At 52.8% G+C, this 24284-nt stretch overlaps 1 protein-coding gene across 1 annotated transcript in view; it reads left to right on the plus strand.

Annotated features, from left to right (window-relative positions):
* ALX4 (ALX homeobox 4) overlaps positions 1–11393 on the plus strand; it is a gene marked incomplete at both ends in the record, with an annotated part of 33132 nt that extends 21739 nt beyond the window's left edge. The window contains 3 exons of the mRNA XM_080640833.1: positions 3484–3794; positions 9885–10013; positions 11067–11393. Of these exons, the coding sequence (XP_080496959.1) occupies positions 3484–3794; positions 9885–10013; positions 11067–11393 (767 nt within the window). The remainder of the gene's footprint in view (positions 1–3483; positions 3795–9884; positions 10014–11066) is intronic.
* Positions 11394–24284: the final 12891 nt, after the last annotated feature.

Here is a 24284-nt window from a genome sequence, read left to right on the forward strand (position 1 = left end):
TCAGCCTCATGCCATCGTCCTAAAGACGGCGGTCCTGCAGCCTGGCTAGCAGGCGGACTCCCAGGGGACTTTTCTCCACCCCAGCACAGCAGCCTGGTGGGTGCAGAGCCGGCTCCTGGCAGATGCCCAGCTGGGGTTCCTGGACATTGACATGCCCAAGCCCGTCTCTGTGCCTCTGCCTCCCGGGTCTGCCCTGGGAAATGGGGGGGGGGGGCAGTTGCAGGACCTCTGTTTTCAGTGCCATCTTACTGAGAAGGGCACTCAGGTCTCAAGATGCCATGCTGGTTCTCCACCAGCCCCTTGGAATCATCTAGTCAGAGAACAATTTGCTGGCATCTCCCTGTCTCAGACAGGCTCCATACACTCGGGGCCACCTGAGGAGCAGCGGGGGGAACTGAACCTTTATAGTCAGGAGATGGAAGACTCGAAGCGGGCAGCCGGCTCGCAATGTCCACAGGGCTGTGTTGGGGGGCCTGGAGGTTTAGAACCAGGACCAATGCACCAGATCTCCAGGAGACAGACGGGCTGGACCTCAGGACAGATGACAGCTGCCAGGGGCCAGTGAGCTCTGTCACCAGAGCCAGGGCAACAGCACCAGGTGGAGATGCTGGGGGTGGAAGGAGGCTGAGCTAGATGCCCCGAGTCCGGGATGTTTGGACTGAGGACGTGAGAGGGCCTCGGCTTCTCATGCTGCCAGCTGGGTGGCCACAGAACCTCGGGGAAGGTTCCTTTGCTGTCGAAGGACGGCAAGCAAGGCGGCCACTAATCAGGACTGAGATTGGGAGGCTCTTCTTCCTCTTTGAGCACCGGAAGCATCAGTTTGCCAGAATCCCTGCATCGCCTGCCTTTCCAGTCAGCTGACGTTCGCCTGGACACAGACATGCCCACCCCGCTCCCCATCCAGATCCCAAGGGGAAGGTCCATAGTCCCAGGGTGGGAGGGATTCTCCACCCCGCTGAGGTGTGACACCCCTCTGCCTGCTCCCCCCCCCTCCCGGCCCCCGTTCCCGAGGGGCGTGCCTGCCCCATCTGCAGATGAGACTGATGTGAAACGAGTCCCGTAAAGTCATGGGCAGACCTCCCAGCCCTTGGTGTGGTGTCTGCACACAGACCGTGCTGTCTCCCCGTCGCCCGCTCGCTCCCTCTCAGTGGGTGGCTGGGGGTGGGAAACTGAGTTCTGACTTCTCACCGCGGAAGACTGGCTATTCCGCCGCCTCCCCACTAGCTAAGCCCAGACCCAGTGCAGCACTGGGGCTTTTCTCAGAGGCCACATCCCTGCTCCCTCATCCCCGGGTGGTCCTTCTGCCCCAGGATGCGCCAAGCAGGGCTCCTTGGCTATGGGAGGCCCGGGTCCCTCTGCCCCTACACTCTCCTCGGGGAAGGACCCAGGAGCTGAGAGGGTTAGCACACATTCCCCGTGCTCTCTGGCCTCAGTTTCCCCCGAGTTAAAACCAGGACTTTGGGCAGGTCCCTACCAACCCTCCATTTCCATAACATGGAGTTCCTTCTGCTCAGCCCGTGAGGCTGTGCGGGGCGGTCCCAACCCCAGCCTGGGGGCCAGAGGCTGCTCTAAGGGTCCACGGGGTCATGGGATGGGGCCCGGGGAGCCCAGGGCAGGGGCAGGAGGGGTAGGGGCTGCCCCCTGCCAGTCTGGCCTACAGGAAGTTGCATAACAGAGATGTTTATTTTTGGTGAGGCTGAGTGGGATTTCTTCTCTTAAAAAAAAAAAAAAACCCAAAATATAAAACTTATTTGTCTGCCAGAAGATAAATATCTTTGCTGAAAGCTCTTGGCCCAGCTGCCAGCTGCAGTTCACATGAAGCTGTCACTGAGACCTGGCAGTCTGTGCCGGGCTCACATGGTGTCATTTGTGATCCCGTGGGCCGGCCCACCCCCTCGGGGCGTCAGCACTGGCAGTGACCCCCGAAATGTCCTCCTGGAGCTGCTTCCAGGCTCCCTCACCTCCACCCCCTTGTCTTCAGTGCCTTGGAGAGGGAGGTGAGAATGACAGAGACGAAATGTCCCTCGCAGCTTCCCCAGCATGAAGAGGGCCCCAGTGTACCCACAAAGCCTGCAGTGAGCCTGAAGCCTCAGGACCTGGGCAGGGTCAGGAGACCTGGGCCAGAGGCATCGTCCCAACACGTACTGCCCGCTGCTTGGACCTCGTCCCAGAAGAGGAAACCTCGGGTCAGAGTGACCCTCATGCTTGTGGTGATCGGAGCTTGTGTGTGAAAGGTCTGGTCGATGCCTCATCCATCTGTTACGTTATCTAACTCGAGTTACAGACAGGGACCGCGGCTCGGAGAGGGCTCACACCCCTGTCTGCAGACACCATCCCGCTCCCTCCCCACGGTGCCGCACATGCGCTCACACTCAGGTGCTCCAGCGAGGGTCTGCCACTCGGAGGACTTCTCCAGGGTCGGTCCTCTGCTGTTTGCAAGCCCAGACCACACTGGGAATAAGGACACTGGCAGAAACGTGCACAGCCGGTATGTGCCGCGTGCTTTACATGGTGGCCTCTTTAACCCGACAACTACCCTATGAGGATACCTACCCTCCTGCCATCTTCAGCCCCATTTTACAGAGGAGGAAACTGAGGCACAAAGAGGTTCAGTGAAGTGTCCAAAGCACACAGCTGGATTCGTCCCTAGGGTCGGGCTCCAGAGCCCTTGCTCCAACCCCGGAGGCCATTGTGTCTGCCCAGGTGCTAACCGGGCTCTTTGGATGCAGAAAAGCTACTCCCCACCCCACCCTCCCACCCCGGCTTCTGCCTCATCCCTGACCTGCATGGGTTGACTGGTCCTTTCTAGCTTCTAAGAACCGGTGGGCTGAGCCCCATTCTGACAGACAGCAGTGGCTGTGGGCCTCCAGCTTTGTGTAAATCTACCAGGGCCCACCTGGAGGGGGCAGGACACTGCTTGGCCAATTGGTGAGACCAGTGTGGAGGGCAAGGGGATGTGGATTTTTGGAGAGGAATCTCCGCAATTCCTGCTGAACCTCCAAAAGGACCAGGCCAGGAAAAGAGGGGCATTTCCGCCTGCCTCGATGCTGGCCTCTCCTCACCCCAAGCTCAGTTGGGCCAGAAATGACTGCTGAATGAGTTTTCCCTTCCATATCATGGATCCAAGGCACTGACTCACACCCTCCATGCCCAAAAGAGAAGTTCTGGCAAAGGGGGCCTTCTAGAGGGAGGAGACTGGGCTCAGAAGGGCAGGAATTAAAGGTCATAGAGGTCATAATGACTGACCCAGATTCACATAACATTGATGCTAAAAGGGGACCATTTTGAGATGATGGTAAAGTCTCAGAGAGGGAAAGGGACTTGCCCAAGGTCACCCAGCATGGTAATGGCAAGCCAAGATTAGAACCCAGGCCTCCTGACCTCACATCCAATGAGACAAGGCAGAGGATGGCACCCCTGTTTCTCCTTCCTCTCTTTCTTGATTCAGTCACTGGTTTCTGACCTTGCTTCCTTCCCCCTCAGCCAAAGAGAGCTCCCTGAGTGAGCCAGAGTTGCCACCCGACTCTGATACCGTGGGGATGGACAGCAGCTACCTCAGTGTGAAGGAGGCTGGGGTGAAGGGGCCCCAGGACCGGGCCAGCGCCGACCTCCCCAGCCCACTGGAGAAGGCTGACTCAGAGAGTAACAAGGGCAAGAAGCGGCGGAACCGAACCACCTTCACCAGCTACCAGCTGGAAGAGCTGGAGAAGGTCTTCCAGAAGACCCACTACCCTGATGTGTACGCGCGGGAGCAGCTGGCCATGAGGACGGACCTCACCGAGGCCCGCGTGCAGGTCAGTGAGGGTAGCTGGGGTGGGGTGGGAGAGCAGGGCCTGCCCTTGGGCTGGTGGCTGGAGTTGAGCCTGCCGGACTGTCCCTCAACCACACTGTCTTTACCTCATCCAAGGAGAGCCCCAGAGGCTCCCAGCCCGGCCCTCATGGCCCTGCTCCAAGTCTGCTTTTGTCCACTTTAACAGTGGGCTTCTCCCTCTGGTTGGAGCAGGAGTGGGAGAAGAGGGCCCTGTAGGGGGGCAGGAAGCCTGTTAGCTGTATTTGTGCTCTAAGTGGTGTGAGAGTCTAAGTGGTTTCATAAAGGAGTAAATGACTAGTCTCTGCTATGGAAGACCTGTCTGCTATGGAAGGAAACAGGGTACACTTAAAGACATCACAGCAGCCCAGTGGGCAGAGACGGAGAACAATCCAGCTCTTCCTTCTGCCCAGGATGGCCACCTACTCCTCTGTCTTTCAGGTCCAACTCTATAATCCTCCTTTGAGAAGTCTTCCTGACCATTATGGTGAAAGAAGAAGCCCTTTCCACCACCCAATCACACAACAAACACAACACAACACAATAAAATCCAGCATAGCTCAATCCAATGCAACTCAACCCAAACCAACACAATGCAACACAACTCAACACAACTCAACCCATCCCAATGCAACAAAATCCAACACAACTCAATTCAATACAATCCAACTTAATCAACACAACGCAACTCAACCCAAACCAACAAAACACAACACAATACCACCCAACACAACTCAACACAACACAATAAAATCCAACATAGCTCAATCCAGTACAACCCAACTCAACCCAAACCAACACAATGCAACACAACTCAACCCATCCCAATGCAACATAATCCAACACAACTCAATTCAATACAATCCAACTTAATCAACACAACGCAACTCAACCCAAACCAAGTCAACTCAACACAACACAACCAAACCAGGTTACCTACTGCCACATTATCCTATTTTATCTTCTTTGTAGAAACGACTGGCTTAAATTATTTTATGTTTTTCTCCTCCCACTAGCCCTTGAGGGCAGGTACTATGTGACTGTTCATCCCTGTATTCCTACCAATTAGAGAAAGCCAAAATCAGAGAAACAAAGGCAAAAAGTAAATATTTGTGGACCAATTGACCTCATTTGTCCAGAGAGGGTGTCCCCGCCTCCCTGCATGAAATTACAGCAAAGAAAGAACCAGACAGGAAACCAAGACCTCTGAGTACCCCAAACAGGTGACAAAACTTATGCACTAAAGCTCAGGCTTCAGCTTCACACAAAGTGAGTGTCTTGCTCAGCCTGCTTTTCCCCCCAGAGCTTGTTAGAAATGGCAAATAAAGTGTTGTCAGATAGCAGTACCCCCTCAGTGTGCTAGGGAAATCAACAGCTTGAGGAAAAGGGGAATTGTTTTTGCTTTTTTTTTTTTTTTTTTTTTTTTTAAAGCAGCACAGCACAGCTCAGCTCAGCTCAGTTCAACTCAGAAGGACTTTCAGTGCCGGGACAAAGAGTCCTGCCTTACTCAGCAGTCCCCAAGGGCACCCCCTGTTGCATTAGTTCACTAAGGAGTCTTATCAGAGCTCTTCTAAGGCAGTGGTCGGCAAACTCATTAGTTAACAGAGCCAAATATTAGCAGTACAACAATTGACGTTTCTTTTGAGAGCCACATTTTTTAAACTTAAACTTCTTCTAACGCCACTTCTTCAAAATAGACTCACCCAGGCCGTGGTATTTTATGGAAGAGCCACACTCAAGGGGCCAGAGAGCCGCATGTGGCTCGCGAGCCGCGGTTTGCTGACCACTGTTCTAAGGCAATACACGCTTCATCAGTCTCACCAGGTAGAGGGAGAGGCATTTGTAATGTAGGCCAGAATCATTATGTACGATGGCTAATGTGGAAAAGGACTGGCAGTTTCAGTAAATACGTAGCCATCCAGAAGTGGTTCTGTACCAAAGTGATTGTGAACAGTGGGGTTGTTTAAGCCTAAGTTCCCAAGGGCAGGCTGTCTGTTGTTTTTCGCTCTGTCACCAAGTGAATGTTTGGGGAAGGAAGGCAGGGCAGGCTTTACTGGGATTCCAAAAGCCCTCTCACACCCACTGTCGGGGATAACCAGCCACATGACCTCACGTGCTCAGAGTCTGGACAGGAACCCCAGAATCTGGCCTCAGCTCAGCCAATGGATTTGGCAGGAGGTGGAGAAGGGGTCGGCTCGGGGTGGGACATTCCTGTAGGTGCTGTGTTGGTGTGGGATTAACCGGTTCATTTTCTGTGTAGGATATGTGTACATGTATGTGTGCTGTATGTGTTCCTAAGAAGTGGATGGGAGTACCCAGGGGTAGAATTCCCTTAGTATTGAAAGAAGGATGGCCCTTCCAGTACTAAACATGGAAATGACACTGGGGCACGCCTAACATTTTTCGGTCACCACCATCCAGCTAAAATAGTGTTCTCCCTGCACACACACACACATACACACACACACACACACACATCTATGCCTGTCCCCAAAAAGGAGTTGAGGTAGCTTATAATTGAAGATTTATTATTTTCTCCTAAGAACAAGAGCAATTTCATAAAATGGGAAGGTAATTATGTCAAAAATCTAGGCTTAGGATCATAGTTGCCACTGAGCACAAACTTTGCCTCTGAGCTTCCCGGCAGCCAAGGCAGAAAGGAAAACCCTAAAGTGTTGCATGTTTTCTGATCTAAGGGGGCGATCATAGAATTATAGGGTATCAGTGCTGGAGAGGATCACCTGGTCCTCTCATTTGATAACAAAGAACAAGAGGCCGGGGCGGGGGGGGGGGGTGGGGGGGAGTGATTGCCTGTGATCAGGGGACTCAGGAACGGGCTGCGGTGGCAGTGTTGAGACTAGGATCTGAGACTCCCGGGTCCCATCCCAGGGCTTCTTTCGCTTCAGTTTGCTGCACTAGGACACGGGCCAGGTTGTTCTGGGACGTCTTTGTACAAAGGCCCTGGCAGGGTGGGTGGGATGTTCATGTGCGTCAGACCTCTGGGTTGAGCCCCAAGCCTGGCAGTGCCCTGGGGGCAGAGGGGATGGTGGTGGAACCCCCTGCCTGCCTCCGCTCAGTTTGTTTGGGGCCCACAACCAGCTGGTGGGAAGCCAGGTGCCTGGTGTGGGGGGGACAGGAGGAGGTGATGGGGGTGCCGAGATGGACCCTTCCTGGGAAGAAGCCCGGGGTTTGGCCCTGCTCCAGGGGGCTGCAGGGGCCTCTCTCTGTGTCTGGGATTCCAATCTGCGCAGCTGGTGTCTGAAGACAATAAGACAGAGGCCTTCCCCGCCCTGGGCCACCCCGCTAGGGCCCCAGATGGGCTGCGGTTAGCAAGGCCTCTGCCAAGAAGGTTGGTTCCTTGGGGAGAGGTCTGTGCCGAGTGGGCTCATGCCGGAGGGGCCTGGGAATGGGGTGGTCCTGGGGTGAGACACACAGAACCTTGTGGCCTGCTCTCCTCCTGGGGGGGTGGAGCGGTTGGCTCTCAGAGTGCCAGGCTCCAGGGGTCAGAAATAGAAGGACACAGAGCCTCAGGGCCCATGAATGTCGGCACAGGGCGAGCCTGTGAGGATGCCCCTGCCACCACCCCATTTATGTGGGAGGAGGTTGCAGACCAGAGCGGCTAATTTAGCTTAAGGCCCGATCTGGGCAGAAAGCTCCAGCCTCGTGTACAGGGTGGGGCCCAGGGAGGAAGGAATTGCAGGGGGAGGTGGCAGGTCTGCTCTCAGCAGCCTGCTCCCCCACAGCCGGCCACCTCCCACAATCTCCATCTTCAGCCCTCAGCCTGACCCTGGCCCACTCCCCTCCCCAAGCCAGTGCTCTCTCTGCTGCCTCTCCCTCGCCTGCTCATCTATCTTCCCAGATAACCAGGTCTCCCCTCTCCCGGCCTCCTCCTCCCCCACAATCAGCTCCCCCACATTCCATCCCCCCCACTCTGCTCCTCCCCTCAATTCCAGGCTCCTTTAGGGACACTGGCCTCCTCCCTCCTCGCTCTGCGTCCCTCCCATCCCATCCAGGCCTTCTGAGGCTTCACCAGCACCTCTCCACTCTACGTTCCCACACAGGGACCCCGAGTCCACAGACTCCGGGAAACCTCAGCAGGCGGCAACGAACCCTCTTCTTGCCGTCTCCCCACCCCCAAAGAAAGGACGAAGCTATATATCCTGATGCCTCCGGTGGGCTTCTCCCCTCCCCCTGGCTCCCCCCACAGAAAGCCCTGGGAGGTGGAGGAAGGAGCGGAAAGACTGAGCTAAGCCTGCAGGAAATTAAACATGAAATGAAAACAAGCTCCTCTGATGCACTCTCTCATCCTGCCCCCAGCCCCCCATTCCAGGCCGCTGATAAAGGGGGATCCCGTTTCAGCCGCGCAGAGTGGAGATCTGACCCGCCCTTGGCTCCCAGCAGGCTCTGGGGCAGGGCTGAGACCCCAAGCCCAGGAGAGGGCCAGTCTCCAGGGAGGACACAGGAAGACCACTTCTCCTGTACCAGAGTCAAGAGGGGGAAAAGAGTGACTGAAAGAAACGTCGGCAGGCGTGTGTGTATGCGTGCACGTGTGTGTGCATACGTGTGTGAGTGTGTGCACTTGTGCATATGCATTCTTGGGACTGGGGGGAAGGGAGGTGCAGCGCACACTCCCTCCTCACCCCGCCCTTCCCACTCTCACATGAGATACATATACTCCAGCTTTCTTGAGCCTTTCCTCTAGCAAAAGACAGTAAGAAAGGTCAGGAGCTATAAATAAACAAATGTGGAGTACTCTAAAAATGGGCAGAATTTCCCATCTGTCTCACCTATGAGGCATCACCCCTGGGAGATGTCAATACAGATACTGACCCATTTTCCAGATGCAGAAACGGAGGCTGTTGGCAGTGCCAGCGCTCCAGTGGGCACTCCATTCCTGGGCGACACTGGAAGCCTGTACAGCAAGCATGTCAAATTCACGGCCTGCAGGCTGCATGCCTCGTTTATGTGGTCCGTGTTAGCCTTCGAGTTTGACAGGCTTGCTGCACAGACTGCCCCCGGGGAGCCCATCAACCGCCTCTGACTCAGCCCCAGGCCATCCCTGGCCTGGAAGCTGATCCCTCCTCACCCCCTCTCCCACCTGGTGATTCCAGGTCAGGCAGGGCTCACAGGCCCCGAGGTGAGCTCCTGCCTATGAGCCTTGAGAAAGTTCTCAGCTGGCCAGGAGTGCCCCAGCCACCCACCATCGATTCCAGCTCCTTCACCTGCCTCGGAGACCACCCCCCTCCTCAGGCCCCCAGTCAGGCCAGCTTCCACCACCCATGTTCGGTGACAGGTGGCCTCCAGCCCTCCTCACATCAGGCCCCCCTTCTGAGTGAGAGCTTACACGTATGCCTCTGCTGACCGCACCAAGGGCAAACCCCTCCACTTGGCCTCCGAGGCCCCCACAGTCTGACTTCTGCTTCCTCGATTCCTTTCTCCCACCACTCCCCAACTGGGCAGCGTGCCCGGTGTCTCTAAACTCAGGCCTGGACTCTCCTCCCTCCAGCCAACACTCCAGGTCCCGCTCCAGCCCTCCCCTCCAAGAAGCCGTCCCTGACTGCCTCTGTTGCCTAGCTGAGCCCTGTAATCCTCAGGCCCTTTAACACGGTGGTTTCAGAGCTGGGAGACTGTTTCCCACAAGAATGGCGGAGTCAGAGTCAGGAGGGGAGGGCATCTGGCTGGTAGGCCACAGGCCGTTCAGAAAACCACGTGTGTGGCGGTCTAGTAGAACCATTTTCTGGAGGGGTATTCGCACTTCCATCAGCTTCTCCACAGCAGATGAGGCCACACCTCCCTATAAATGCTCATGACCAGGACACGTTTCATGTGTGTGAAACTTGCTCTAGTCTAGATCCTGAAACAAAGCAAAAACGAAGTTCCTGGCCAAGGTCACGCCCATGGCTGGTTGGGGGTAAGCAAGCTGCCTCCCTGACTCTCAGTTTCGATCGTTCTAGATGGTAAGCCCTTGGAGATGCACACCGAAGCAGTGCTTACCGGCAGCCCCATGGCCTGCTGGGCTCACGGTCACCGCTGAGGGCTAGGCCTCTGACCATATGACAACTGCTTTGTCCTGCAGGTCTGGTTCCAGAACCGGAGAGCCAAGTGGCGGAAGAGGGAGCGCTTCGGGCAGATGCAGCAGGTTCGAACCCACTTCTCCACAGCCTACGAGCTGCCCCTCCTCACTCGCGCTGAGAACTATGCCCAGGTCAGTCCCTGCCCCAGCTGCCTGCTCCGACCCCCACCCCTGAACTCAGAACCCGCACTTCGGAGAAGGACCCAGGTCCTCTGAGATGGGGCTCATGGCTTCCAGGTCCCTCAGGCCCAGTCCAGCTGTGTGCCCTTTACACCAGAACGTGGGAGGCCAGAGCCGTTTCTGTCCCACATGAGTCTTGCCCCAAGCTTGGCTGAGTCCCCAGCTCCACCTCCCCATCAATGCTTAGTGGGGAATGGCTCCCAGAGCTGGAAGCTGGGGAGAGGAGAGGGATCACAGCTGTATCCAGCCCAGCCCCCACCACTGCCTGGGCACCCTCCATCCCTTCACCCCCCAGACATGTGGGTGTCCAGCTGGCTCCATCCACTCAGTCGCTGCGCTCACCTCCTGAGGCAGCGTATCTGTTCGTTCGAGTGAGTTCTGAGACCTCAAGGGCGTCAGCTCCAAGATCCTCAGCCACTGACTTTGGCTTCTGGGAGATGTAGGTCCCCCCTGCCCACTTGCACCCCCTCCACACCACCACCTACCAGCCCAGAGTCCATGTTCCCAACACCAAGCTCCCCACTGATCGGGTACCTTGGAGGCCCTGGCCTGGGAGGAGCCGGAGGTCAATTCAGTCGCTGACCTCAAGGGGTCCACGGACAGAGAGACAAAGTCCACAGCTGCGTCTACAATCAGGAAGGCAGGGGCTGAGGCGGGCTGCCCTCGGCGAGGAAGGCAGGGGCTGAGGCGGGCTGCCCTCAGCGGCTTAGCTGTGGCCTCAGCCTCTCACTGGACCCCTGATGAAGTCGGAAGTTCGAAGCAGACAGAACTTCTATCTGCTGCAGGCCTCGCCCCGGGAACAGCCGCCAAAGCGTGCAGCCCAGGCTCTGCTGGGGCGGCTGGGGGACCTTCATGCTTAGAGAGGCTCCCAAGCAAGAAGGGGCTCATCCTTTGCTGGGCTCCTAATGGGGAGAGCTCACTGTGGGGAGCGGTTACTCAGGGGGTACTCCTCTGTACTCCCCCCGCCCCAGGCAGCTGGTGACATCTCTCCCTCCTGCTCCCCAGATTCAGAACCCGTCCTGGATCGGAAACAATGGGGCAGCCTCGCCAGTGCCCGCCTGCGTGGTCCCCTGCGACCCGGTGCCAGCCTGCATGTCCCCTCACGCCCACCCCCCTGGCTCCGGGGCCGGTGGCGTCACCGACTTCCTGAGTGTCTCTGGGGCTGGCAGCCACGTGGGCCAGACGCACATGGGCGGCCTGTTTGGAGCGGGCCTCAGCCCAGGCCTCAACGGCTACGAGCTCAACGGGGAGCCGGACCGCAAGACCTCGAGCATCGCGGCCCTCCGCATGAAGGCCAAGGAGCACAGTGCGGCCATCTCCTGGGCCACATGACAGGGCCCCTCCTGCCCCATCCCGCACCCTCCCCCACCTCGGGGCACTGGCCATGCCCATGCTTTCCAGGCCCCCAGCCTCCCGCTCGACTTTCCTCTTAGGAACCTGGCCCGGGCCAGGGGCCTGACCCTCAGCACTTTTAGCCACCCCAGGTCTGAGGCCCCATGGACTGCTGGGAGGGAGGGGACAGCAGGCCCCTGTCCCTCCCCACACCAAGGCCGAGACGCCTGCTCCTGGCCAGGGGCAGCGGAGGAAGCTGTGGCCGGGGTTGCGACTTCGCATCCATTATAAGCTGAAGACCCTCTCCTCAGCCCGGCTCCTCCATCCCGCCTGGTGTGACCACTGAGTCAAATTTAAATTCCCGCCGAGATCCAGCAGCAGCCACAGTGCAGTCACGTCCATCCATCCTTCTTCTGTGTGGTCCCCCGTCAGCAGGCCCAAGACTGTCTGAAGAACAGGCTGCCCTGCAGGGTCAGCCTCCCGCCCTCCTGGCTCCTTTCCTCTTCCTAACACCCCACAAAACCTGACCTCCTGGACCCCAGGCACCTGCCTCACCGTCACCCAGAATGGAGGAGTCCCCGCCCTGACTGTCCCCCGGCTGGACACGCCCAGAGGGAATGAATGGGCCGAGGAGCTGGAGCCAAAGAATCCAGCTGTCACCAGCAATGCTGACATGCAGGAGGGGGACGCACCCGGAAACTCTGGATCTGGGTGGATTGCCGGGGAGGATGCAGACCACGCGGTACCCCGGTGCTCAGGGGAGAAAAGCTTCCAGAGAGAGAAAGGGCCACAGGGAGGTGTCCAGGTGGGGGCAGGGCTCGCACACACGCTTCTGTCTCCAGCCCTGACATCCTGTTGAGGGCAGGATGACAGTGACCGTGGGCAGGTCGGGCAGGTCTGTTCTCCATCCAGTTAGGCCCCTCTGGGGGGTCTTTCTCCCTCCTGTCCCATCCTGGTTACTCACTGGGGCTGCTGAGCAGTGTCTTGGCGTGGAAGGACTTACACCTGGGACACTCGAGCCAGGGCCTGGGGGCGGCACAGGGTCAGGAGCGCGTGGGGGATCTGCTGGAGGACCTGTGCCCACGCTCGGTCTCCAGGCTGCCTTCCCGTCCTCTGCCATCTCTGGCACACCGCCATACCTTCCAGAGCCTTCCACGGCGGTGGGGCTCCATAGTCTTCCAGGCACAGGGCAGGCAGAGCCCACCTCACGCTTCTTCCTAAGGAATCGGAAGCCCCAGCCCCTCCCTCTGGCCTCTGGGAGGCTCCTGGGGGCGAGCTCCTGAGCCACTGGCTCTGTCCTAGCTGTGATGGCAGGATGCCCGCCCTCCGCAGCCTTTCCCTGCCTGTAGGAAGGGGCCTCCTTCAAGGGGGAGGGGCACTCCACGTCTGCCTGACTTGAGACCTGCAGCTCGGCCCCAGCCGTCACCAAAGCCATGGCACACAGTACCCGTCCCCGTCCTCCGGGAGGTCCATGGCAGGCAGCCCCCACCCCCTGAAGTGCTTGTCTCTTTTACTTTCTCCCTTGATCCCGCCAGTGAGGAGGGCCAGGCCGGTCAGCCCCGGGGCCTGGACGCAGGCCAGCCTCTTGGGCTGGGCAGACGATGTCAGATCCCCTGCCCCTGAGCCGCTCCGGGTTTATAGGAAGTTGTAGTGTCCACCTCGGCCCGAAGTTCCCATTGGCTCCAGAACAGGACGGGGAGCATCTGGCTTTGGCCTCCCTCATGCGAGTCAGGCCTCCGTGAACCGTAGCTCTGAGGTCGCTCTGCTGGAGTGACAGGGGTCTCGGACATGGGATTGGACACCCTTGAAGGCGTGGCTTTCCGGATTTTATTTGCTTGAGGATCTTGGAGTGGCTCTTGGGAAGCCTTCCCAGTTCCGAGGGCCACTGAAATAACCCAGACTCCCCAAACCTAGCGAGGGAAGGAGCAAGCTGCCCAAGGCTGGGAGCAGTCCCGTTTCCTCCTAAATGCGAACGTTCGCCAAGGCACGGTTCACCAGGAGAGAGTCAGTGCACAGAGAAAGCCCCAAGGAGGGTGGAGGGCTTGCGGTGGATCCTTCTGGAAGGGACCCCAGCACCCAATTCTCTGTGTGTCTGCTTTAAGAGAAGGCCTCTGGTAGGAGAAGTCGCTCTGTGGCTCTGGCCGCCTGTCCCACCACCGGAGCCCGGTATTCATGATTAACACGTCCCTGCTCATCTCCCCACAGGTGGCTACCCTCCCCCAGGCCTGTCCTCCCTGTCCTCCCCTCTAGGGCCAGCCTGATACGAGTTGGGGACTTGTGGGTTACTCTAGTTAGTTCAATCCCCTTACAATGGAGACAGAAGAGCCGGCTCCCGGGGGAGAAGTGACTGCACTGACAGGTCTAACCGGGAGCCAAGAAAGCTGAGAGCAGGCTGACATGCTGCCTGGGTCTGACTGCCGGGCCTTAGGGGGCAGCTGCTGCATGAAGCACACAGCCCCCCCCCCCACCCCCGCCCCAGGGCCAGCGCTCAGCTCTCTGCTCTGGTGCCTCGCCCTCCTTGGCTTCTTTCTCCCGGGTTCTTATCCAGGCGGGAAGGGGCGGGGGGCAGATGGGGGGACGCTAGGCCCCGGCCTTCCGTGTTCTAGGGCGGGAGGCATCCCTGAAGCAGTGCCTGGGACAGCTCAGCCCACTTGAGGACTCTCCTGGCTGGTGGCTCCTCAGCCCGGCTCTGTGGTTGCGGAGAAGCTGAAGAGGTGAAGATTTCCTTTGGCTATCTGCCTAGGATCTCAGCAGAGGTGGCGATGCAGACCTGAAGTGATGGGCAGCCCCCCATGCCGAGAGCCTCATCCTTCTGGGGGTGCCCCTACGGCCAAGGCTGGACACTAAGGTGCTGCCCCCTCATGCTGTCACCGCTCCGGGGCAGGGGAGGAGGAGAGGGCCTGGGGGCAGGCACGCGGAGGGGCTTGTCCACAGTCTTCACTGGACTTGGAGGACATGGGCTTTGTAACTTTCCTTGCGTTCTTCCAACGATACTTGATTCTCAGCTCTGGCTGCCGTGCCCCCCGCGCGGGGAAGCACGGTGGCCAGGCTGGTTCAACGACTCTGCGATGGTGAGGTGGGGCCCGGCCCAAATCGCAGTGGCCACGCTGGGCCCAGCTCCAGTGCCCTCTCCACCCTCGATTCCGCCAGGCGGACAAGAGGAACTCTCCCATGAGAACAACCACGCGTCCTGCTTCGGCACTCTCTCTATCCGGGCTGGGTCGTGGGGAGGCCACCTTGGGAGACACTCTGAGGCTTCTGCTCCGCTTGATGGCCCTGACTGTCAGGCTTGCTGGGGAGGACGGCTGGCAAGCTGGCCCCCAGGATAATAATCCACGAACATAAAAGAGAAAAATGAGGAGACCACACAAACCCTACTTCTCAACGTCGCGCTGCCCGCTTCACGTCATGAAGGATGCTGGCGGCAGGAGAGGTGTCCCAGTAAACATGACCTAATCTCGCCCCCTCCTTCCCCCCGCCCGCCCCCTTACGTTCACAGAGCTAGGCCTTATACTACTGATTTTGAAGGAAGGACAGTTTTCAATGTCTAACAATCTGGGTGCGCAGTGGTTGGAAAGAGGGCTGAGTGCTAGAAGGAACATGAACCTCAACCAATACTGACTGTTTCATTGTAAGATATTTTAACCCTGTATAAACGCAACTTTTCCTTTAGCTTAATGGCCTGGGGTGGATATTAAAAATATATATTAAAAATACATTAAAAATTCAGAAAAAAACGTATAAAAAATGAGGTCGGTTCCATAAAATTTTACTGCCTATACCACCAAGTAACTACATTACAGCAAAATATTCATAGAAACGTTCTTGCCTTTAAAGTAAGTTATTGCACTTACATCTTTTTGGGGAGGGGAGGAACATGGAGGAGAAGGAGACCTGGGGGCCCAGGCCTGGGGCCGCTGGAGAGCGGGAGCCCCGGTCGCCCCGAGCACCTGGCTGGGCACAGCCCAAACTGTCTGTTTGGTTGTTGTTTGCAATAAACTCCTTCTCCTTCCTCCTCTCAACTGGAACCTGTCTGTTCTGTTCCTGACTTGTGACAGATGAAATGTGATCAGAGGGGCCTCTGAAATCTCACGTTAATTGAAGTCGGCAAAAAATACTAACAGTGCCCTTTTGAACTGCTGACACAGTGCAGGGTGGATTATGAGGCCTAGATTAACAACAGGTGGCCGCCCGGCTCCTGCGCCAGGAGGGGTGCCTGGCTGCGAGGGTCTGGAACAGTCCCCCTTTATCCCAGGGGATCCGCCTGTGCAGCCGGGGGTCAGGGGAGAAGCAGGGCTACCATAGTCCACTTCTCAGGCAGCAAAACGGGGTCCCAGCAGCAGCTCCTGGGCACCCCTGCCGCTGGGGCTGCTCAGCACAGCCCGTGCCTTGGGTCTTCCCAGCCGCACGGGCTCCCTCCAAGGCACTGAGTGCCAGACCGTGTCTCCAGGGGCTGTTCTGGAAGCAGGCTCAGGCCAGGACACGCAGGTCCGGGGCAGGAGGCCCGGTGGCTTCGCACAGAGCACAGGACAGGCTTCCAGCACAGGCCGGTCCCGGACCTGGTCTCCTACTTGGTGGCTGAGGGAACTTGCTGGAGGTCCAGCCAGATGACTTTTAAAGCAAAGCTCTAGAACAGCCTTGGGCAAACTACGGCCCGCGGGCCGGATCCGGCTGTTCTATCCGGTTCTCTTGCTCTCCCCTCCGCTCCTTTACTTTGAATTTATATTAGTTCACACAGACACTCCATCCATGCTTTTGTTCCGGCCCTCCGGTCCAGTTTAAGAACCCTTTGTGGCCCTCGAGTCAAAAAGTTTGCCCACCCCTGCTCTAGAAACAAAGGGGCCCAGGCTCTGCTGCAGATGAGTGCTCTCTGGCCTTCTACACGAAGGTGACCCCGGGGAGAGGCAGCTGGCTCCAGGGAGCCCTGCGCAGAGAGGGAGTCCTCTTCGCTCACCGAACAACCTGAAGGAGGGAGTAAGCCCTGCCTGGGTGACCAGCTGGCGGGGAGGATTACAGCTCACACACATGCACTCACTGGTTCACGTGTGAGCAGAAATCCTCAGTGTGCTGGTGGGGCATGGGAGGGGCAGCAGTGATGGTCCTTCTGCTCACCCAGGCCCAGACTCGCAGACTCAGCAGCTAAAGAACAACAGGCCCTCCACAGACAGCCCGCTCCCCGAACAGGGCTGCGCACACTGTCTGCTTTCTCAGTGTCTAGTGCCAGCACCAGGGATAATGAGTGTGAGAGCTGACATTTTCCCCAGAATTCTGATTCCAAACAGATTTTTTTTTTTTTTTTTTTTTTTTTTTTTAGCTCAACACAGATCAACAGGCTTGAGGAAGGGCGAACTTCCGAAAGGAGCTTCAGTTCAGGACCATGTGCAAACCATGTGTTAAGGTGTTGCCTTAACTAGTTGGGAGCAAACCCTCTGTGGGGCCCCTGTGAGGTCTCAGGTCTCCCGGCGTCCTGGCTGCAATGCTCTTACCATGCCTCCTGGGGCCCCTCTTTTGGCTGCCCCACAAGCCCCCTCTTCAACCCTTCTCTGTCCTCTACCCACACCGTACCCCTAATTCCCACGCTCTGTGGGGAAAGAGGAGCTCGCTGTGGCTGTGGCATTCAGGCCGCGATGCAATGTGGAGAGAGAATGAAAATCAATGAGCGTGTGTGCCGGGGGACAAGGGAAGGGGATTGAGCAGAGGAAGGAGGCACGAAGGTAGCTCTGTGCAGATGAGAGCATGGGAAAGGACCAGCCAGGATGCCGGGTGTTGAAGTGAGAGACAAGAACCCTGGGTTTAAGAATGGATTGCAACTAGGATACAAAATAAACACCCAGAAATCTATGGCTTTTTTATACACCAATAATTAACTCACAGAAAGAGAAACAACAACAACAACAAAATCCCATTTACCATTGCACCAAAAAAATTAAGATACCTAGGAATAAACTTAACTAAGGAGGGAAAAGATCTGTACTCAGAAAACTACAGGATGTTGAAAAAAAGAGATAGAGGAAGACATAAACAAATAGAAGAATATACCGTGTTCATGGATTGGTAGAATCAGCATCATTAAAATGTCCATACTACCCAAAGCAATCTATAGATTTAATGCAACCCCCATTAAAATACCAATGGCATATTTCACAGACCTAGAAAAAACTCTCCAAAAATCCATATGAAACAAAAAAAGACCCCGAATAGCCGCAGCGATCTTGAGAAAGAAAAACAAAGTTGGAGGTATCACAATACCAGATTTCAAGCTGTATTACAAAGCCACTATTCTCAAAACTGCCTGATACTGGCACAAGAACAGACATATAGACCAATGGAACAGAACAGAGAACCCAGAAATTGACCCAAGCCATTATGCTCAATTAATATTTGACAAAGGAGGCAAGAGCATACAATGGAGTCTAGACAGTCTCTTCAATAAATGGTGTTGGGGAAAGTGGATAGATACTAGTACATCAAAGAAATGAAACTAGACTACCAACTTACACCATATGCAAAAATAAACTCAAAATGGATAAAGGACTTAAACGTAAGATGGGAAACCATAAAAATCTTAGAAGAATCCATAGGTAGCAAAATATCAGACATATGCTGAAGCAATATCTTTACCGATACAGCTCCTAGGGCAATGGAAACTAAGGAGAAAATAAACAAATGGGACTACATCAAAATAAAAAGCTTCTGCACAGCAAAGGAAACGATCAACAAAACAACACGGAAGCCCACTGCATGGAAGAACATATTTGCCAATGTTATATTCGATAAGTGCCTTATCTCCAAATTTTATAGGGAACTCATACATCTTAACAAAAGGAAGATAAACAATCCGATCAAAAAATGGGCAAAGGACCTAAATAGACACTTTTTAAAGTGGACATACAGAAGGCCGAGAGACATATGAAAACATGTTCAAAGTCACTAATCATCCGAGAGATGCAAATCAAAATGACAATGAGGTACCATCTCACACCTGTCAGAATGGCTATTATCAACAAATCAACAAATAAGAAGTGCTGGTAAAGATGTGGAGAAATAGGAACCCTCATGTACTGCTGGTGGGAATGCAGACCGGTGCAGCCACTGTGGAAGACAGTATGAAGTTTCCTCAAAAAATTAAAAATGGAACTCCCATTTGACCCAGTGATCCCACTTCTAGGAATATATCCCAATAAATCAGAAACACCAATCAGAAAGGACATATGCACCCCTATGTTCATAGCAGCACAATTTACAATAGCTAAGATTTGGAAATAGCCTAAGTGCCCATCAGCAGACGAGTGGATTAGAAAACTGTGGAATCTACACAATGGAATACTAAGCTGTAAAAAAGAAAGAACTCTTACCATTTGCAACAGCATGGATAGACATGGAGAACATTACGCCAAGTGAAATAAGCCAGTCGGAGAAGATAAATATCACATGATCTTACTCGTTTGTGGAATATAATAAACAACATAAACTGATGAACATAAATAGATTCAGAGACAGAGAAGCATCAAACAGACCATCAAACTTCAGCAGGAAGGCAGGGGGGCGTGTAAGAGATCAACCAAAGGACTTGTATGCATACATATAAGCATAACCAATGGACACAGACACTAGTGGGGTGAGGGCATATGTGGGAGAGGGGGGTGGCTGGGAAGAAGTCAATGGGGGAAAAAGGAGGCATACGTAATACTATATGTAATACTTTAAACAACAAAGAATTAAACAAAAAGAATGGATTGCAACTTATTAGCTTGGTTATCTCAGGTAAGCCACTAAAATTCTCGGATTTTCAATGTCTTTGTCTGTAAAATGGGGATCCCAACTCTCCTGCTTATCTTGCAAGGTGGTTATGAAGACCCAGAGTTTAAACTATTTGGAACTCGTGAAGAGCTACACAGACAGGAGGAATCATGCACCAGGTGGTTGGGAAGGGCCGTGGGGTTGGCTTTCACCCAAGTGGCTAAAGGCAGGACACCAAAGGCTGGGGTACTGGTCACAGAGTGTCACCAATCTTACCACGAAGCACCGGAAACCCTGACATTATACCCATGGCATTGGCAAGGGATCTGGTGGTGAGCAGCGTATTAGTCTGCTCAGGCTGCCAGAGCAAACGGCCACACACTGGGTGGCTTAAGGAACAGACACTTATTGTCTCTTAGTCCTGGAGACTGAAGCCCGTGGTCAAGGTGCTGGCAGATCGGTTTCTGGGAGGCCTCTCTGGCCTGCAGACGCTGCCTCCTCGCGGCCTCCGCACATGGCCTTTCCTCTGTGCTCACGCAGAGGCGCACACTCTGGTGTCTCTTCCTCTTCTTAGAAGGACACCAGTTCTATCCAATGAAGACTCACCCTTATGACCTCACTTGACCTTTATTACTATCCTTATAGGGCCTACCGGGGGCTAGGGCTTCACTATATGAACTTGGTGACAGTGAGCGATTCAGTCTGCAACAGGTGGTGTGGGCTGGGATGTGTTATAAAGGTTACGGGAAGACACCGAAATGGACAAGTGGCTGCCCTTCCCTCCCCTAATCCCAAAGGGGATCAGTGGGTCCAGCAAGTTCCCAAATGGGCCCAGCAACCACTTGGCTCAGTGCCATGTCACCTTCTACCTGGGCTCTGCCAGGTGATTACATCCCGCCCTAGTCCTGCCCTGCTCCACTCATCACTGCTGATGCCGGCGTGATGGAGCCAGAGACCAGCCCATCACACCCCTAAGCCGAACCGTCATCTGCAAAGCCTTCACACTGCTAACAGACGGACATTCCAGCTCCCTGTTGGGTCCCAAACTCCTGTCCAGCCTCACCCTTTCTAATTCCCAAACTGGACTCCATGCTCGTGCCAATTGGGACATCGCTATATTTTCCCATCATTTTCCTGTCACTCCTCTCAGCTCCAAGTGCCTGCCCCAGCCTCCCCACACCCCTGTTCACCTCATGCTCGCCCCAACCTGTTAATTCTCCAAAGCCCACCTTGAGTGCCACCTCCCTCACTAGTCAGAAGTGAATATGTCCCTCACTAGTCATAGCAGGGAATGTGTGCAATTCACCCTTAGTCACGCACTGTCTTATACAGTAGATAGGACTATTGATGACTCATTAGTTCGGTTACAAGCTCCTTGAAGGCGGAAATGGTGTCTTCACCTATATGTACCACCTGGCACAGTATCACAGCAAGCACGTAATAGATGTCAGCTAGATGGCTGGCCAGTCTGCCTTGCACATTAAAAAACACAGCCAAAAACACTAAATTAAGGCACTGTGACAAGAGGCAGCCGAGATCCCGAGGCCATAAGCCTTCATCCAGATTAAGGAGGGAAAGAGATATGGGCCCATAACAAAACTGAGAAATTCTGAAAGATGACAGATTTTAACCACCACTTAACAAATAATCATCTGTATTGAGGTATAATTTACATAACATTAAACGCACCAATTTTAAGTGTACAGTTGGATGAGTTTGGACAGATGTATATGCACATGTAACCATCACCTCAATAAAAATGTAGAACATTCCCCTCATCCCCAAAAAGTACCTTGAGCCTCATGCCAGTCAATCCCCGGCCCCAGGCAACTGCTGATCTACTTTCTGAGATTTTAGTTTGTCTGTTGGAAAACTTCATCCGAGTGGAATCTGTTTTCGTAAGAGTACGTGTGTAGGTACATACAGTATGTCCTCTCCTGTACCTCCTTTTGCTCACCTATTTTGGAAACTCACCCAGGTCGTGTGTCTCAGTAGTTGGTTATTTTTATTCCTTATTTATATTCCATAGAGTGGATGTACCACTATTTGTCTATCCATTTACCTGCTGTTGAACATTTGAGTTGTTTCCAGTTTTTGGCTGCTTTGAAGGGGTATTGAATTTTGTCAATGGCCTTTTCTAGATATATTGAAATAGTCATATGGTTATTCTCCTTTATTCTGCTAATATTGTGAATTACATTGATTTTCAAATGTTAGACCAACCTTGTATTCTGTAGTAATGTGGTATCAGCCTTTCCATATATTGGTGGATTCAGTTTGCTAATATTTTGTTAAGGATTCTGCGTTTATGTTCAGGAGGGCTATTGGTCTGCGGTTTTCTTCTGTTGTGATGTTTTTGTCTGACTTTAGTATCAGGGAAATAATGGCCACGTCAAATGAGTTGGGACACATTTCTTTCTCTTCTATTTTCTGAAGAGTTTGTATAACATAGGTATTATATCTTCCTTAATGGTTGGATAGAATTTGCTAGTGAAGCTATATGACTTGGATTTTCTTTTCGAGAAGTCTTAAATTATAGATTTGATTGCTTTAACAGATACAGGGCTATTCAGATTTTATTTCTTCTTGTGTCTTCAAGGATTGTGTCCATTTCACCTATGTGGTAGACTTTACTAGTATAAATTGTTCATATGCATTCCCCTTTTCATATTTGTAGAATCCGTACCAATGTCCCCTCTGTGATTCCCAACACTGATAATTTATATCTTCTCTTTTTTGCCCCTTAACAGTCTAGAGCCGTGGTCGGCAAACTGCGGCTCATGAGCCATATGCGGCTCTTTGGCCCCTTGAGTGTGGCTCTTCCACAAAATACCACGGCCTGGGCGAGTCTATTTTGAAGAAGTGGCGTTAGAAGAAGTTTAAGTTTAAAAAATTTGGCTCTCAAAAGAAATTTCGATCGTTGTACTGTTGATATTTGTCTCTGTTGACTAATGAGTTTGCCGACCACTGGTCTAGAGCAAGCATGTCAAACTTGCAGCCCACAACGAATATTTTTGCAGTCCAGCCAATCTAACGGTGTGAGCAGTTATTTACAGTTATGAAAGGAAATAAGTCTCCTGTCAGATCCAGAATTACTCACATTCACCTTGGGTCAGTTTTGAAAGTAATCACTGCGAATAAGATTTCCCTCGAAGTAGGAAAGATAGTAGCAGAGATGCCAAGTGTCAGGAAGAAAACTTTAATTTTATCGTTGCTCTTGTTCTTTTTTTTATACTATACTTTTCGAAATAAACCTACGTTTCTATGAAAATTGAAGCTTTTGTTTTTTTGCAGCCCACATAAACTTAAACCTTGTTTATTTGGCCCGTGTTAGCCTTTGAGTTTGACATGCTTGGTCTAGAGTATTTATTGATCTTTTCAAAGAACAAGCTTTTGATTTTTCTTCCTGTCGCTTTTCTATTTCATTTACTGTATGTCCACTCTTATTTTTATTCTTCGTGTCTTCTACTTATTTCGGATTTAATTTGCTCAAGTTTAAGGTAGAAGCTGAAATCACTGATTTTGTTCTTTCTAATATAAGCACTTCAAGCTACACATCTTCAAGTACTCCATCCCACACATTTAAATACATTGCATTTTCATTTCAAGCAGTGCGAAATATTGTCTTTGTGTCTTTATTAACCCCTGCACTATTTAGAAATGTTATTTAATTTCCAACTATTGTGAATTCCCCCAGATATCTGTTATTGATTTCTGATTTAATTCCATTGTGATCAGAGAGCGTTCTTGTGTTTTCATTTCCTCTAAAACTGTCAAGACTGATGCTGATGTGGATGTCTTTAGCATGTTTTCCTTGTAGGTCACATATAATTGCTCTTGCTGTTTAAATCAGAATAATAAAATGAAAATATTTTTCTAGTGTTCCACCTCCAGTGTTGTCTTAGTAGCTTTGCCTTTTTTAAATGTTTAGTGTCTATTTTACAGATCTCTTCCTAACTCACTGGCAACTCCTCAGGTTTCCTGTCTCTTTCTTCCTTTTCGTCTCTCCTTGTAAATGACAGAGTCATCAGGCCCCGTCCCTTTTCTCTTCTCCACGAAGACTGACTCTCTGGGTAATCTAATCTAGTCCTATGATTCTATAACCCACCTACATTTTCAGTCTTAACTTTTACTGTGAGCTCTAGATATGTTTTAATTACTCTACCCCTTACATGTTCAATGGACACCTCAAACCTAGCATGTCTAAAGTAGAGGTCTTGATCTTCCCTGCCCTCATCCCTGCCAGCCTGCTATATTTCAGTGAATGGGATCGCTCAGTTAGCTGTGAATTCTCTATTGTTTTAACCAAATTCATCAGCAAACCCAATAGATTTACTCCCAGTATAACTTCTCACCGCCTCTGCTGTTAACATCCTCAGCCACCACTGTCTCTTAGATTCCCTAAAATAGCCTCCTGACTCCCCTCCTTTCATTCTTACTCCTCACAGCCTATTCTCTACACAGTGGCTGAAATGATCTTTAAACAAACCACTCAGATGTCATTCCTTTGCTTAAGACCTTTCAGCGTCTTTCCATCACACTCACAATAAAAATTTAGAATCCTTTGGCTACACAGTCCTAACGCAATTTGGTCTTGGCCTACTTTTCTGCCATCATCTTTACCATGCTCTCCACACGCAATACACTGCAGCCACACGGGGGTTCTTGCTGTTCTGAAACCAAGCTGAGCTTGTGCCTGCCCGAAGGCCTTCATGCTAGATCTTCCCTCTGCCTGGAATCCTCAAGATCCACGCTAACACTTAGATCTGTGCTGAAATGTCACTTCTGGCCGACCCATCCGAAATACCTCCTCGTGCCCAAGTCAATACCTGACTCTGCTTCATTTCTTTGTGGCGGCGATTACCCTTTGAAGTTATAGTCACTTACTTGTTTTGGTTGTCTCCTTCTTAGAATGTATATTTGATGAGAGCAAGTACTTTGTTTTGTTCAATGCAACATCCTCACCCTAAGAACCATATCTGGCATACAGTAAGTGCTCAATAAATATTTATTAAGTGAATCCATCATCAGGTTTTGTGAGTCAACGGACTAAAATTTTCACCTGAGTGAAAATTTACTTTCGCCTGGTCCCTTCTCTAAGCGATCTAAATCTGGTTGTTAATTTCACTTCTCTCATGAATAGACTTCAGG

The sequence above is a fragment of the Plecotus auritus genome (genome assembly GCF_963455305.1).
Source record: "Plecotus auritus genome assembly, chromosome: 9".
NCBI classification, from domain to species: domain Eukaryota; kingdom Metazoa; phylum Chordata; class Mammalia; order Chiroptera; family Vespertilionidae; genus Plecotus; species Plecotus auritus.